Genomic DNA, 16,509 nt, shown 5'->3' on the forward strand with positions numbered 1-16,509 from the left:
ACTGTTAAACTACCTGGCTAGGTTTATATTAATGCACTTGCCCTATGTTATAATTATCGTTACAGAGGGACATTATGGTGAATGCTCCACATATACTTTTAAAAATGTGGTCATTTAACATTTTGTTCACGGTTTGACTTTTTTTATTCGTTTGTCTTACTAACTTTCAGCCGAGAGGGACAAAGAGATATTCAGTGACAGTAAATTAGTGTCGTATTTTAACCATTTTAAATAAATGATTAGTGATGGCATTGGTGTAGAAGGAATAAAGCATTTCAGAAAGTGCTGTTAGTGCAAAATAATCAATTTCAGAGTGGAAAAGTAGCTCTGTTTCATGTGAGGCTGTATCGCACCACCGCTGTCCGAACATTTTTCTTATATCATCACATCCCATCGCCTTTTACTCCTTACACAATTTCCATTTCACTCTGACTCATGACTTTCTACTAAAGACATTAAGAAATTGTCTGGAAATTGGGTAGAATACCAGTCATAAATGGTCTGGTAATGTAAAAGCTCCAACATTTGACCACTTCTCTGGAACATAAAATTACATCTTGTAACACATGGGGCTCTCAGAGAACACGTTCACCTTTACTTTCATATATTACTCCATGAACAAACCCATATCTGGAAGGCATTGAGACCCCGAGGCACAGACCAGAAGATGGTGTTTGCTAAAACCTCCTGAGGTAAACAGAGGAAACATAAACAACTGTTGATTGTATTGTTCTCCGGAAAGAACATTTAGAAAAGATTTAAGACACAAAATGGAGGTGAATAAAACAATCCTTCACAGCTGAACACTGATTATACCCAAACCCTGATTAAGTTCTTCAAACCCCAAGGAAGCAATGATGTACTAATGATCCTCTCTCTCATCTGCTAAACAATCCCATCAGTCAACAAGCACACTGTGCCTAGCGTGTCTAAAGCTCTCCTCATTTTACCTTTAACACTTCTTTAGAATTTTTCATAAAGTGGAGTTTATCGCCAACAATTTGCAGTGCCAATTATAAAATAATTCAAATGCAAGGAAACTTCATGTTTATTAATCGTCTTTTTTTTTTTTTTTTTAGAAGTAAGGTGATGATGAAAAGAGGCTGCTTTGTGACAATCGAAGTGCTATACAAATAAACAGATTTTAAATAAATACGATTGAACTATTCCACAATATAATAGTTTTATTGTGCAATGACTGCTCATACGTTGTGTGTGTTTGCTGTTAATAATTCAGTTATACTTTCCAGCTATTATTATCAATGAGTCTGTATTGATTCTAGCACATCAGTGTATGGTTAGCTTAGCTTCGTCTCAGTTTTTTTACTGATAATTACATCTTAAATCGTCAGCTATAAATTATAACTTACAATAAATGATTCAGTAATCACAGCGAAACTCATACTAAAAGTATGTAGCTACTTTTGAGTGAGGATTGGAGTCAATACCACATTCATCAATCTTTTTCTTCAGTGGTTGTGTTGTTACTAATAGTTCATAGTTGCAGATTTTAAGCTTCCTAAAGGCTTGTAGTTTGTTCTATTATTTTTACACAATAACTTTATGTGGTCCTCTAAAGGACCCTTAGGAGTTCTAGTTTTTAGCTTAAGTGTGGGAGTTTCATGTGTTTAGGTTTTTTAATTGAAATGTCAGCGAAAGATCAGCGCATTCCCACCTCGTGATCAGGGTTCGGTGGATAGGCTCTGGATCCACCCTGAGCCTGGCCAGGACACGATGGTTGAAAGAAAATGGATGAAATTTAGACAAATTACTTTCTGTGGACTTTCTGGGTCATTCTAGATCTATAAACCGGAATCATATACATATTGCTTAAAGAGTGGAAGATATTTATTTGCAAATCTTTAAGAAGACCCCCGCCCCAGTCATGTGCGACAGCTCAAATTCTTAATCTGTCAGTTTGCTGAATAAAAACATGGAAAAATCACATGACTTATTTTATTTGCAAATATATACTGGCTGATATCCTATAAAATGTATGGTCTAAAAAGTACTCACAGGGGTTTTACCTCAGAGAGACAGGAGTCACCCTAAATCAGAGCTTTGCAGCATAGCACAACAATACACAACCCATAAACATACACATCTATACACTAAATACACAAACCTTACATCTACAGATAAAAGATATAGGGTTTAGAAAGACAGGCTAAACGTTGCTTTCAGCCTCAGTCCCTGGCTCTGGTGTGTAAAATAAAAGTGCGAGTAGGCTGACCTTTGCGCTCAGAGCGTTTCTTTCGCCTCCTCTTGAACCTGGTCCTCATGAGGCAGTAGTAGGCACCCACGCAGGGCGGGCAGTCCAGCAGCAGCGCCATGCTACACCGTCAGCCACTAACAGCAGCTGCCTGTACTGCTCTGTCCTGTCCTCTTCCTGACACACACACGCTCGAGGTGTGGAGGTGTGAGTCGCCTCTCTCCCAGTGCTGGTCTAGCAAATGCATGGGAACCGGCGCACATGCACACAAACGCGCACATACACGCGTGAGCGCGCACAAGCATACACACATGCACGTGGTCTGCTGCTCCTCCCCTCCCCACTTCCCCAGTCAGCGCTCAGGAAAGACTGAGTGAGAAGGACTGGGGGAAAAATGAACAGAGCTGCTCAGACAGACTTCTCAGGTCTGTCGTTATTATAATTATTGGCACCCTTCAAGGAAATACATGGGAATGAGAGTATAAAAAAAAAAATACAGCCTGTAATGTTTTCCGAGACTGGAAAAATCCTTGTACCTTTCGTCTAACAAAATAATTTGACTTCTTAATGCAGTTCTCCTCAAAAGCATATGTGGCAAAATTATTGACCGCCGAAGAAATTTTAAAAATGCAATTTAATTATTGCTCTTCTTGTCAGTATATGAGGTTGCACACTGATAAAATGAAGGATACAGAAAGTGGTCTCAAGTTCACAAAAGGTAGGAGAGAAGGAATGAAAGAATAAAGAAAGTAGGAAGGAAGGAAGGAAGGAAGGAAGGAAGGAAGGAAGGAAGGAAGGATGGAAGGAAGGATGGAAGGAAGGAAGGAAAACTATCCCCCTAGGCAGAAGAACAGGGGGGTAAAAGACAAATGAAAGAAAGGAATAAAAAAGGGAGAGAGACATGTAAGAAGGTAGAAAGGAAGGAAGGAAGGAAGGAAGGAAGGAAGGAAGGAAGGAAGAAAACAGTGAGGAAAGCATGAAACAATATAGATGCTTTCCTAAAAGCAAGCCACAAAATGAAACTGCACATAAAGGAACCTCCCTGTAGCCACTACATGCTGGAGCAACACTGGAGCTTGGGGGCTGTTTTGTGGCTGGGGCTCGGGGGCTTCTGACACTAAAATCTGTGCAATCAAATGAGCTTGGAGTCTAAGATCTGCTATTAGTGTCTCAATTTCTCCAGTTCTTTTAGGCACTAAGGGAAGATGCTCAGTTCTGTTATTTTCTCCAGGGGAGCTTTTTATCACAACCAAAAAATATGTTATTTTAATAAAATAAATAAATAAATAAAAACTGTGCTTATGTAATATTTCTTTGCTAATTTTCTGAAACTTACTGTAAAGAGAGAGAGAGAGTTATGTAAGAGAGTCAGAGCACCACATGAAGCTGTGTGTGTGTGTGTGGAGATCTGATGTATGCTGTTTAGCGCTAGCTGGTAGTCAGAGAGCTATAGAGAGTCTTTCTGATGTCCTCTAAGCTCCACTGACTTCAGCTTTAGCCTCAAGCAACACAGACAGGCAGCAAGCATTTTTCCTCATAGAGCTGCAGAAACATCATTAAGTAGAACTATGCCATCACGGTGCTAGAAGCTGAAAGACTCTCGCGATCTCCTAAAGCAAACGAAAGCTTCACAAATCCCCACACAGGAGCCCCAACATCACCGTACTGTACAACCTGTGATGAAGATTTATTGTCTGAGCCCTAAACCACACTAAACTCTATAAATAAATAACTATCAATAACAACTTCCACAACACATTTTTTTACAATTATTTGTACAAACTCAGTGAATGTTTAAAATTAAGATTTTTCTTCTTTCTTGGTATAACATTTGTTTGAACATGAACTAAAGGCATCATGACACACAAGTTCTGTTTGTAAAGGAGCACAGTGACCCTTTTTTCCTACCATGAGATGATATTTTTTGTCACCAGCTCCCACTCCTCACAAATACTGCATCTCCATAACTCCCAGTTCTGCCTCCCAGTTCCTAACATGCTTGTTTTACAGTTCTACAGTTACACATTTCACAAAGATAGACAAAAAGAAGTCTGAAAATGTAGCAATAAAAGCCCTAATAAATTCATTCCCGAATAATCTCACATGGTTTACTGTGGGACTGTGTTACAGCAACAGTGTGGCATAGAGACAACACAGCTATGGCGCCATCTTTTGGTCAAGGATGTGCATAAAGCAGCACTGTCACATTTAAACAGATGTTAGGACAACAGGATGTCAGGACGTTTTCAAGAAGAGGAAAGACACAGCTCATTAATATCAGGACTGATAAATACACACTGGGCCATCATCTGTACTGTGGTGTAATCAATCAGTCACTCAATCACTCAATCAATAGAGAAACATTTGTCACGTTTCTAAGCCCCATGGTCTCTTTACCAAAACAACACAAAAACAGACAGAAAAACACACCTTTAAGAAGTAGAAAAATAAGAATATTATTGTATACTGAATAGTTAAGTTTTGACTTAAGGAAGGAAGGAAGGAAGGAAGGAAGGAAGGAAGTCACAGGATAAGGATTAAAAAAGTAAGGAGGGAAACATATCAGGCAGACAAAAAGATGGAAGGGAGAAAAAGAGGGAGGGAGGGAGGGAGGGAGGGAGGAAGGAAGGAAGGGAGGAAGGGAGGAAGGGAGGAAGGAAGGAAGGAAGGAAGGAAGGGAGGGAGGGAGGAAGGAAGGAAGGAAGGAAGGAAGGAAGGAAGGAAGGAAGGAAGGAAGGAAGGAAGGAAGGAAGTCACAGGATAAGGATAAAAAGAAGGAAGGGGGAACCATATCAGGCAGAAAGGAAGGAAGGAAGGAAGGAAGGAAGTGGCACACAAGAAACATAACACATGAAGGATTTACCAGGAACAGCAGTGAGTGTATGATTAATAAACATTCTGTTAAAGGACATAATGCAAATTTCTGGCCACTTGCCCCCTACCTTCACCTCAAGAACATGAAAGCACTCGACTCAAATTCATCCCAGCAGCTGTACTGCTCTAAGCTCGGCGTGTGACCTGTTTGAAAAGTTAAAACTGCAACGCCTCCTAAAGGCACAAGATGGTACTGCAGGATCACCCCAAATAAACTAAAACTTATATCAATTTTTTTAGAATACATTTCATTTAATATTAACATTTGTTACTGCTTTGAAATTCAGAAACATAAGAGGATTAAATGAATATTGTTGTATAGGTGTAAGCCTGGTACTGATTTAAGGTGCTGATAAATCACACATGACTCACACACATTGCTGCAATCCTTCTCTCTCATTGACTTATATTATATTTTTTCTAAATGCACTAGCAAACTCTTATGACCAACACATCTCTCTCTCTCTCTCTCTCTCTCTCTCTCTCTCTCTCTCTCTCTCTCTCAGCTAAACAGTATGAAAAACGGGTAATTTTGCATTTCATTACCTTCTAATCAATACGTGATTCCGTTTTTTCCCATATTTCCGGTTTCTTCCTTCATGCAGACTATCAGCGCTCTTTCAGATTCTCTTCTCATATATTACTGAGTAAAGTGGGAGTTATGAGTTTGTAGCACATTCAGGATCAGGAGTCAGTACAAAACTCAGTTCCAAGCCGCTCCTCAGCCTCCCTTTTTTTTCCCCTCTCTCTCCCCCAACACAATCTCCTACCAAGCACTGAATTCCTAGTACATGTGCGATAGGAGCTGAAACAAAGCAAGACTATGGAACTTTTAAGCAGCTGTGATCTAATTCTAATGGTATGATAACTTTAGATCAGCCAATCACGCGGCTTGATCGGGATTCGATTCGTTCACTTGTGTCCTCGTCATAGCGCTGTACACGGCCCTGACTTACACATGGGACTCGTAGTCTTGAAAGCAGGTCAGTAAACTCAGCTGTCCATGTTAGCACTGTCCAGTCATTCTGCATAAATATATTAAGGACCATATGTAGCAACGTGTTAATGAGCTTATTAAATTAATTAGGAAGGAGAACAGATGGATATAGTCATGTGGCCACAAACATGTGGACAGAAAAAAAACACACACCTTTAAGAAGTAGAAAAATAAGAATAATATTGTATACTGTATAGTTTGTATTGTATACTGTATAGTTAGGTTTGGACTTAAGGAAGGAAGAAAGAAAGGAGAAATAGAGGTAAGGAATAATAAAAGAAAGGAAAGAAGGAAGGAACGAACGAACAAACAAACAAATGAACGAATGAAGAATAGAAGGAAGGAAGGGACGAAGGAAGGAAGGAAGGAAAAAAGGAAGCAAGGAACGAACGAACGAAGAATGGAAGGAAGGGATGAAGGAAGGGATGAAGGAAGGGATGAAAGAAGGAAGGCACACAAGAAAGATAAAAAGGAAAAAAAAGAAAAAATTATTAAATTAATTAGGCTGGAGAACAGATGGATATAGTCATGAATTTTCTCTTGACAGACAAAATCTAAACAAAGGAAATGTCATTAAGTTTTTATTTCTTCCTCGCAGGGGTGGGATAGGGCTTTATTTGTCAGATATACATTACAGCAAAGTGAAATTCTTTTTGTTTTCCCCACATATCTCAGCTTGTTAAAATGTCAGGGCACTGAATCAGCAGAAAGGGTTAAGGGTCTTGCTCAAGGGCCCAACAGTGCCAGTGGCGGCCCTTTGTCTTCTGATTATTAATCCAGAGCCTTAACCTCTGAGCCAACACTGAATATACAGGAACATTCCTGAAGTATTTAGTGATTCTGATGCTAATCTGTGGCCTGCTGCTGTTTTTCTTTCTGTTTTCATGATTCCTGTGATCAGCTGAAACCAGTGCTGCTTTTTTAATAACAATATAATACAACAAAAAACTCTACAGTTCCTCCGGGAGATTATTTTATTACTGTGGCCAACAATGCTTGATTTTTCAAAGTTTTTTTTGGGGACTACTTATTTTGTTGTTGAATTGATGAAACTACAAGCAGGAGTCTTCATTTAAAGTCCTCCCGGTGAAGACGCATACCTGATTACTTTCTATGATACCCATGTTTGATGCAGATGAATGGAAGAGTCCTTAGGCTGAATGCGTATTGTGATGACGTCACACGAAGCGTCTTACGCAAGGTACTGAAGTGAGAGAAGAGGAAAAGACAGAAATACAGTGATGAGCAGGACTTACACACTTCACTTCGATTCAGCTGTCGGGGCTGGACGTCTGCTGGATCAGCTGACCTGTTGCAGACAGAGAAGATTTTTTTTTATTAGATTTTAGATCTTGAAATCAGAAAGTCTGAGACGTTTTAGAAGAGCTAGAAGATCCGATATAATCCGGTACACTGACAAGTATATAAAATATTAATTATTAGTCATTATGAAAAATTCTTGGTACAGCCCCGTCACTATTTTACAATCAGAGAAACGAAAACAAAATTAAGTGTGATATAAATTTACTGCGCATTTGAGCCGAGATGTGTCTTGTGACATCATCTCAACACGCATTCAGCCATTCAGGTGTGTCACACGTGAGTATGAGCTATAATAGAAATATATTTCTATGCGTTTTCACTGGAAGGAGTTTAAAAGAAGAATCCTGTGCTTGCAATTTTGCCAATTCAAATAGTTTTCTGCTAAAACAATCAGAAAATTCTTCAAAATCCTGGAAGGAGCAACAACATTTCTATAAATACAATATATCTATTTTTTATTTATTATTTAACAGTAAAGGACACTTGAATGCTGCAAAGGCCACAGGATTCAGTTTTGAATGTTAGGTTCCTCTTTTATTACTTTAAGTCTTTGGTGAAAGTGAGACTCACAGGAAGCAGGCACTGTGTGGAATTAATAAACTGATCCTTTTATTAAGCTGAACAAAATGTCATCACTGATCTGATTTAGTACATGATTTCAGCCCTAATTTCTGCCACTGACAGCGTTCTGGGTCTGTAATTTTATCACACAGCAGGGTATAAAAAGAACACAGCACCCACCTGCCAAACGGTTGGGGAGGGGTATCTGGCAGTTGGTGTTAAACCTCCTTTGCCACACGTGTGTGCACTGCTTAATCTGTGCACAATCGTTGACTGTTTTATTTTAGGAGTCACTTCTCATTCATGAAGTTATCCTATCAGACAATCATGTGGCAGAAGAGCAAGGCATGCAGGTACAGCTAACAGCTCACATAAAAACATGTGAATGGAGAGAAAACGTGACTGCGGCATAGCTGATGGTGTCACAGGAACTACTGGTGTGAGTATATGGGAAACTGCGACTCACACACACACACACACACACCAGGTTGAAACCTTCACAGCAATCACACTGGTTTGGGCTGACAGGAAGTCGACAGTAATTCAAATAAATCACTCATTACAACTGTGTCGAGCAGAAAAGCATCTCAGAACGCACAAAACCTCCATCCTTGAGGCAGACGACAACTTGAGGCTACAACACCAGAACACAAACAAATTTTTTTGCGTAGTGTAGCCTCAACTTCCTGTTCTTGAATCCCACTTCCTGCTGCCACTGCCTCTGCTTCATCCAGATTAATTTGTGTCCACAGATAACAAGTGATGTCTTCAGCATGTATGTAGAAAAATGACCAGACCAGCAATATAAAGTTCAATGCAAAACGTTCTAGCATTGTTTGTGTCTGTATTAAAGCACTGAACTAGCTAACTAGTGTTTTGTTTTCTTTTTCAGTTGCTCGAATATGTTATCTTCCACTAAAGTAGGATTCTGACTTGTGTGTCCTATCTGCTTGCCTATCCGTTAGATCCAGGGTCGTGTCACTTGAATTGTTGTTTCAGTAATGTGTGAAAGTGACCGCTAGTCTTGTGCTAATTACTTCTAATACTGATTTGCAGCAGAACCAGCAACAATACAAACCAGGAAATAAAAAGAAAGAGTCGTCGTTGTGCGATCTAGTGTTAAACAGCCAGGTGATTAAATGAAAGTACAGCTAGCATTAGCGTGGCCTGTAAAATGACACTTCACATCCCTGTTAGGCCGTGTCTCTAACCCAGCATGGCCACTTTCTCAATGAAAAGCATGCTTTTAAATCAACTGGAAAAGTCAGACTTGACATTAAAAACAGTCCTCGCTCCAAAGCCACAGAGTCGGGAAGAAAATGAAACACAGTCTGGAGCCAAAACCCCAAATAGGAAATAGTGTTAGGGGGAAAGAACAGAAAGCTGAGAATGATGTGTGGTTAATAAAAGCTCTATTAGACATTCCTACCACGCAGTCTAAACAAACACTGACTTCAAATTTACACTAGCAGACTTGCATGTTGGCATGCAGCCTGATTCACGGCTCGGCTTTACGCTCCGCTCCGGGGCAGTAGAGCGGTTTGGGGTGCAGTGATCAGAACTAGCAAAATCAACACCCAAGAATGGCTAAGAATAAAACATTGGACTATTCTGAAGTGGTTTTATATGAGCGCCGATCTAAATCCTGTTGAACATCTGTGGAAAGAGCTGTATAAGTTGGTATCTCTTGCCTGTGCGTGTGATTAATGCTGTTGGACTGTGAGAGCAGATCACAGGTAGCTTTGAAGATGAAGAGCTGTGCTGTCCAGCTGTCTGGTATCGCTGGTCAGAAAGTTTAACCGTTTATGAATAAAAATAAAGTTTATTTTAATAGCTCTCATGATCAACAACAACGAGGTTGTTTACACCGCATGTGGCCTCACGCCGTCTTCTGCTGATAGCTGACCAGTTTTATTATATATTGCTCTGTTGTCAGGTCAAGAAGCTTTTATCGTCATTTCAACCATATATAGCTGGTGCAGTATGCAGTGAAATGAAAATACGCTCCTCTAGGACCAAGGTGTGACATGAGGATGCAGAGCTACTTAGGACAGACAGACAGTACTGCACAATACAGTAGTGTACAGAGAGCAGGATAGTGACGATGCTTTGAACGTAAACATACAATATTTAGCAGAAGCTTTGACAAAATTGTTGCATCTGGTGTGAACATTCTCGACTCAAATCCACTCTATACTTCCACACTTCCGGTCTTTTTTATTTAATTCCCATCTTTATACCTCAGTTTATAGTCAGGCAGAGAAGAGCTGACTATATGACACGTTCACAAACAACAAAGAAAAAGTCCTCCACTTCAGTGGCATGTTAAAATCTCACAATAAATGATGTGTGTAAGTTTTAATCAGTTACAGTGTGCAGTTATTATGTCCTGTGTCGTTAGTTTTAACCATACGATCGTAAATGTTTGTGCATGACTGACAGAAAGGTTAGACAGATAAATGGATGGATGGATGGCTAGATAAGCAGACAGGAATGATGTAATGGCACTGCAGATATAGACATAACAAAGCTGATTTTCTTTCTTTCACTTTTTTAAATAATCAGGAAGAATTCCCATTCATCCCAATGTTTAAACCAAATCCACACCTAAGCTTCATTCTCTCTTCATATACCAGGAGATAGAAACAGCGTCAAATCTTTCTTTCTGGTTGTCTGTATTTATCTTTAGGATAGCAAGGTACAATTAACAAATCATTTAATCCTATAAATACATCTGAACAGTGATACATGGGGCTTAAAAATGGCCCAAGGTACTTTCAATAGAGAAATGTTGCAGAAAACTGAAAGTTAGAAGCCGGGTCAGGGGAGAGTCTAGGATTTCCGTTTAAGGGGGGCTCAGACTACAACGAGGGTATAATAGTAAAAAAATAAAAATGAATACATAAAATAAAATGACATCTCGGGATATAAAGAATATTGTCATATTTATTCCAAAGACTTTATAAAAATCGAAAGGAAAGGTTTTTAACGGAAAAGCTATTATTAACTTTATTAATTAGCTAGTATTAACTTATACTTGTTAATATGTGTTACACACAACCCAAGAGTATATAACCAACCAAAGAAATACCGGACTTGACAGACAGCACAAAGAAAGGCAGCACACGCTTCATATAAGACGTCTAGAAGTCTAGGTCAAATATTTGATCTAATCACTGCTGGCAAGGTAGGTGTTTCTCTTATATAGTGATTAAAGATTAAAAAAATTGAAGTATAAGTGCAATAAAAGAGCCATTCATAACTAAACATTTCGATATGTGAAGTCATTTCTTAAAAAACATTATATATGATGTTATCTTGCAAACTGTATTCATCACAGTGATGATCTGGACTTAGGATCTTACTATATAATGTGAACGTCGTCACTAATAAGGATCCAACCGAGATTAAGCTTTATTATTTTGTCAAAAGTCAGCAAGTCGTCTATTCGGCTTCAGCGGTTCGGAGCGCGACATCGCACGACACAGCACACGAGAATAAAGAAGAACAGATCCTAAACGAATGAATGCATTTCAACAAGTGACGATAATGATCCTGAGCAAAAATGACGAGGCCGTACACAAAAATCAGCAGGAAAGCAAAGCGAGACGAAAATCAATGGAAATATTATCCGGCTCTACACTTCTCTGACACTGTATCACGCTATAAAGCACATAACTGAGTGCAAACATTTCCACAGCCTGTGGGCTTTAAATAAAGACAAGTTACAATCTCCCTGGAAAAACAAAACAAAACAAAAAAAACTAATAAAAAGATATAAATAAAAAAATAAAAAAAATAAAATAAAATAAAATAAATAAAGAACTAATAATAATAATAATAATAATAATAAAGAGGAATTAGAATAATTATATAATAATATTAATCATGGCTTCATCCTTAAACAAGATATATTATTAATTCCATTACTAATTAATTTCATTTTAAAATAAATAAAACCTAACCACAACAAAACAAATTCTCAAATATTCGGGAGCCCAAGCAAAAAATGTATGAAATGTATTATTTATAATTTAGAAGGTGTTAAAATGTTTTGGGATAAAATACTTGTTTTTCTTTTTACACCTGGCTGCATCATGCTGTTAAAAAAATATATATGCAAAGTTGTTATAAATGGCAGTAATCTGATCTAACCTGTTCAAATGGGCAGTAAAGGCTCAGTGATAAAGGCTCTGGGACACTGATCAGAAGGTTGAGGGGTTCATGACCCGGTACTGCGCACTGTCAAGTCCTTGAGCGAGACCTTTAACCCTCCTTGCTCCAGGCGCCATCGTAGCTGACCCTGTGCTCTGACCCCAATATCCTAACAAGCTGGAATATGCAGCTAAAAAAAAATATAAAAAATAAAAAAAATGACTAAAAATCAAGGAAAATAAAGGCTTCATATTCTTTCAGACTTAAGCTCCACAAATTTATTTAATAACAAAATTATGTATTAATTTATTTGATCAGGTGTAATATATAATCCCAATAAAAAAAAAAAAAAAAAGAAAAGAAAAGGTGGGACAGTATAGATAACAGACATACTGCAGACTGAAAAAAATCAGCAGCGAATAAAAAGATTCTCTCCTGAAGGAGGCGCTGTTGCTCTTTTCTTTCTCAGCGCCTCGGCTTCTATTTATACCATCCACGTCCTGCGACAAGCTTTTACCTCATTATAGGACAATTAGCTGTCTACTCATCGCATTCTCATATTCCCATTTGATTACATCAGTGCATCATCAAAACGGCGGCTGACGGCGTAAATTAAAGCAGCCAGACTGACTACGGGAAGGAGAGAGCCACTCAGAGGTCATGCCTCGCCTGCCGTCTAAACCGAAACGTCTCAGAGGCGGGACAACGGAGGGAATAATGTGTTCGGCTGTCTGAGAGACTATTCCAAATGCTCCATCACGGCTACCATTTATCTCCCCAGGAGTAAACACTGGTGGTGGAGATGATTATGAGAGATGGAAAACTTTCCACGGTGCTGCAGATAGAAGCCAAAGATGATCCCTGAAAGCGCTGATGCCCAGAGAGGAGAGAGGAGAGAGAGAGAGGGTGAGAGAGAGAGAGAGAGCAGGCATTGGACTCTGTGTTAAGTAGCATCTGAAACAAACTGGCCTGCGGCAATCAAGCAGTGAGGCAATCTCAGCATGAAATCAAGCAGCATAGAAACTCAAGAAGTCGGAGTTGAGTACAGCGCTATTTCTCTGATATTGTTCTAATTCATCACCAAGCCTCACTGCCTCCACCTCCTCCTCCTCCTCTTCATTTCACCATCCCGCCTACTCCTCAGCCCACACGTGTTGTCACTTGTTCAAAGCACGGAGGTGATAATAAGATTTGATTTTCCCGTGTGTGCCTCATCCTCCCTCAGCTCAAGGTTAAGTGACTCGATCGGGACTTGCGCTGTGTCCTGCTTCATGTCTTGAGCTTCCTCAAAGGCTATGGAAGACTGTACACAAATACCTTGACCATATTGAGTAAAAAAAGAAAAAAGAAAAAGCAAAAAAGGGCAGCAATTCAATAAGTGCGTCCATAAATCATACTTCATGAGAGTGCAGAGTAGAGCTCAAGCTCAAGGATGTGGGGGTATTAGTAGTTCAGCCAAAATGACAGTCTGATTGAGGAAATGAGAAATATTCTGCTGTTTAACTTTGGAAAAACGTCTGTAGAAAAACAAAACTGATGTGTGATATCTTTACACATCCAGAAGAAGCAGTACCAGTTCTGACCAAATGAGGGCACCAGCATTTACTATTAACCAGAGCAACACAACCTTCTCTGCACAAGACTGGCTGGAAAGAGAAGTTCTGAATGAAATGAGGATGAAGGATTAAGGAAGAGACAGCACGAGGTGTGAATATCAGTGGTCAGCACTGTTTACTTTCCAGTGACCCTTGCCACAACTTTCACATTTCACCTGCTAGAAAAGCAGAACCTGTGGCTTGAGTTGCGTTTTTTGTTTGTTCACACATTCTCAAATATCCATTAATACCAAAACTACTATGTTTCTGCCTCCCTCATGATATCCAGATCCTGCTTCCTCCTGATCCTGTATACAAAACCGCACACAATTAGACTTTGTCTGAAACAATGCAAAAGCAAATCTTTTTGGAAGTGGTAGCTTAGTGGTTAAGGCGTTGGACTCCTGACTAGAAGGTTGTGGAGTTTGAATCCCAGGTCCACCGAGGTCCCACTGCTGGGCGTCTGAGCAAGGCCCTTAACCCTCAATTGCTCAGTTGAATAAAAATGAGATAAAATGTAAGCCGCTCTGGAGAAGGTCATCTGCCAGATGCCAGAAATGATCGCAAATGACAAATTTTTCTAGAACTCTAAGCATATTTATTTGCAGTTCTTCATAATGACTGGATTATTAAAATATGGCTTTACTATCACTAGATCATCTTCATTTATAATACAATAAAAACATGTCAGATAATGATAAATGCTTGGAAAAATACAGAACAGTGGAAGAAAGGATTTGTGTGGTTTGCGTATGATTTGGAGAAGAATGTCTCCAGTTTCCATAACAGACAGACAACCACAAGCCCTTGCTTTACCAGGAATAACTTGTTTAGGAAAGAAAAATCAATCATACAATATATAAAAGCTTGATTGCTTGATCAGATGTTTAAAAATAAATAAATAAACAAAAATAAATATTATTATTATTATTATTATTATTATTATTATTATTATTATTAATAATAATTTACATTTCTCAGTTTTGACATTTTTTAACAGGAAATAAATCCTTTTTGTCACAGCAAAACGTGACTATATAGCTCTGGCATATTCAAGCTATTAAAGCTAGAAGAAAAAAAAAAACTAAATCACTCGGAGACCTTGATGAAATAATTACGAAATATAATAGTCGCATAATTGTAATGCTGGGAATCGAAGGTTAAAAGAAATGTGACCAGATTCTCAGAAAGGAGCAATCAGACACAGTTAAACAGGGTAGAACTTCGCAGCAAGGATACAGCAGCGTCCTAAATGACGTACAACACGTTAGCGTCTATTCGATGAATTTTAGAAGGGTGGCATCACCTCAAATGGAGCAACAAAGTTACCGAAGGTAGAAGCTTCTTCCCCAGGCGATGTCACATGACATCAAATGTATGTCTACAATCTTGAGATTTTTTTCCACACCCAGGGTCAGCCCCTGGTAGCCCCGCCCCCTTTTCCACTACATAAGCAAAGCTGTGAGAGTTAAATACATGAAGCGTCCAACTTTTGGAATAAGTACATCATCCAGGATCTTGAAGTGAACCTTTCTTTTTTGAACACACTCGACACTATTTATGCTGCATAACGGCACAGAACAGTTATCCCAGGCATGCGATTTGGGACACACCTTTTGAACAGGATTTGAAGTAGACAAATTAATTAAGAGCTGAACACAGAATCAGGCAAAAAACCAGTGAGAGGATAAGCATAAGAGACAAGCCTGGAGCAAAATTAAAACCATCCAATATTATAATGAAGTAAAAACACTTTCCTGAGGTTTCATGGTGCCATAATCAGGTAAGAAATTCTACATACTTCTTAATTCTTCTCTCTGAAAAAGTAATCCTGTCTACACACACCTGTCTGAAAACATTCTACACAAATATGTCTCATGTAAACACCTTGCCTTAAACAGCTGCATTCAGACCCGAGTTATATGTAAAAGGCTTTTCAGTTCCTTCCTCAGTACACACATGATACAGATGCTCTGCATGACGATTTGGTTAAATTTGGTTGCCAGCATGGCCCTGTGATGGACTGGTGACCTGTCCAGGGTGTACCCCTGCCTTTCACCCTATGTGCGCTGGGATAGGCTCCAGCAGACCACCGTGACCCTAATTAGGAATAAGCGAGTATAGACAATGAATGAATGAATGGTTGCCAGCATAACAGTGATTAATGTCTCTTTACGATGGCTCGCTCACATGTGGCACATGTACTAGGTTTTCCAGCCCTTATAATCATGTGCACCCAAAAAAAACACACAAAAAAAAAACACAGCTCTACTGGTGGACTGGGCTGGAAATATTGAGCTATTAGACAGTGGAAAAGGGCATGAGGGAAAAATTACTGCCGCTGCACTCAGTGTGAACATCCGACAGGAAAGTTGGGAGGATATTAGATTTATTTAAAAGATGCCTTGTGCATGTATCCCCTGTAGCCTTCTGCTCTGCCTTGGGCATTCGGCTCTCCCTGTGTTGCGGATTTTTAAATATTCAACACTGCAGAGATCTTCTTGTTCCATCTCTAGCCACACACACACACAGTTTTCTAAGAGCAGGCAGTGGTATGCCACACACAGATGAGGCACATCAGAACCAGGCCTGTACAATAAAAACCCAAATCCCTGAAAGACTCCAGATGGATGTTTACCAGCAATCCATGATAGACGTGTTCTGCTCAGCGGTGAACTATAAAAATTGGAATTAGGGAAAAACATAAATAGCTTTAGGGCTGTGTGTGTTTGAGTAGGGGTGCGTGTTTGAGTATAGGTGCGTGTATGTGTATGTGTGTGTATGTGTGTGTG

General features: G+C 39.2%; 1 protein-coding gene across 12 annotated transcripts in view; it reads right to left on the minus strand.

The window, feature by feature from the left end:
- Positions 1-16,509, minus strand: part of adarb1b (adenosine deaminase RNA specific B1b) — a 188,303-nt gene that overhangs the window by 52,171 nt on the left and 119,623 nt on the right. For 7 of the 12 annotated variants that reach the window (XM_058392419.1, XM_058392415.1, XM_058392409.1 and 4 more), the window contains one exon: positions 7,340-7,392. The exons of 4 other annotated variants lie outside the window; for them this stretch is intronic. Coding sequence is in view for 1 of the 8 variants with exons in the window: in XM_058392406.1 (XP_058248389.1) it covers positions 2,234-2,333 (100 nt within the window). In the remaining 7 variants the exon portion in view is untranslated. Of the gene's footprint in view, positions 1-2,233; positions 2,447-7,339; positions 7,393-16,509 lie in introns of those variants that run through there. One more of the 12 variants, XM_058392406.1, reaches the window with a different exon arrangement.

Source organism: Hemibagrus wyckioides, linkage group LG06 (genome assembly GCF_019097595.1).
Source record: "Hemibagrus wyckioides isolate EC202008001 linkage group LG06, SWU_Hwy_1.0, whole genome shotgun sequence".
NCBI classification, from domain to species: domain Eukaryota; kingdom Metazoa; phylum Chordata; class Actinopteri; order Siluriformes; family Bagridae; genus Hemibagrus; species Hemibagrus wyckioides.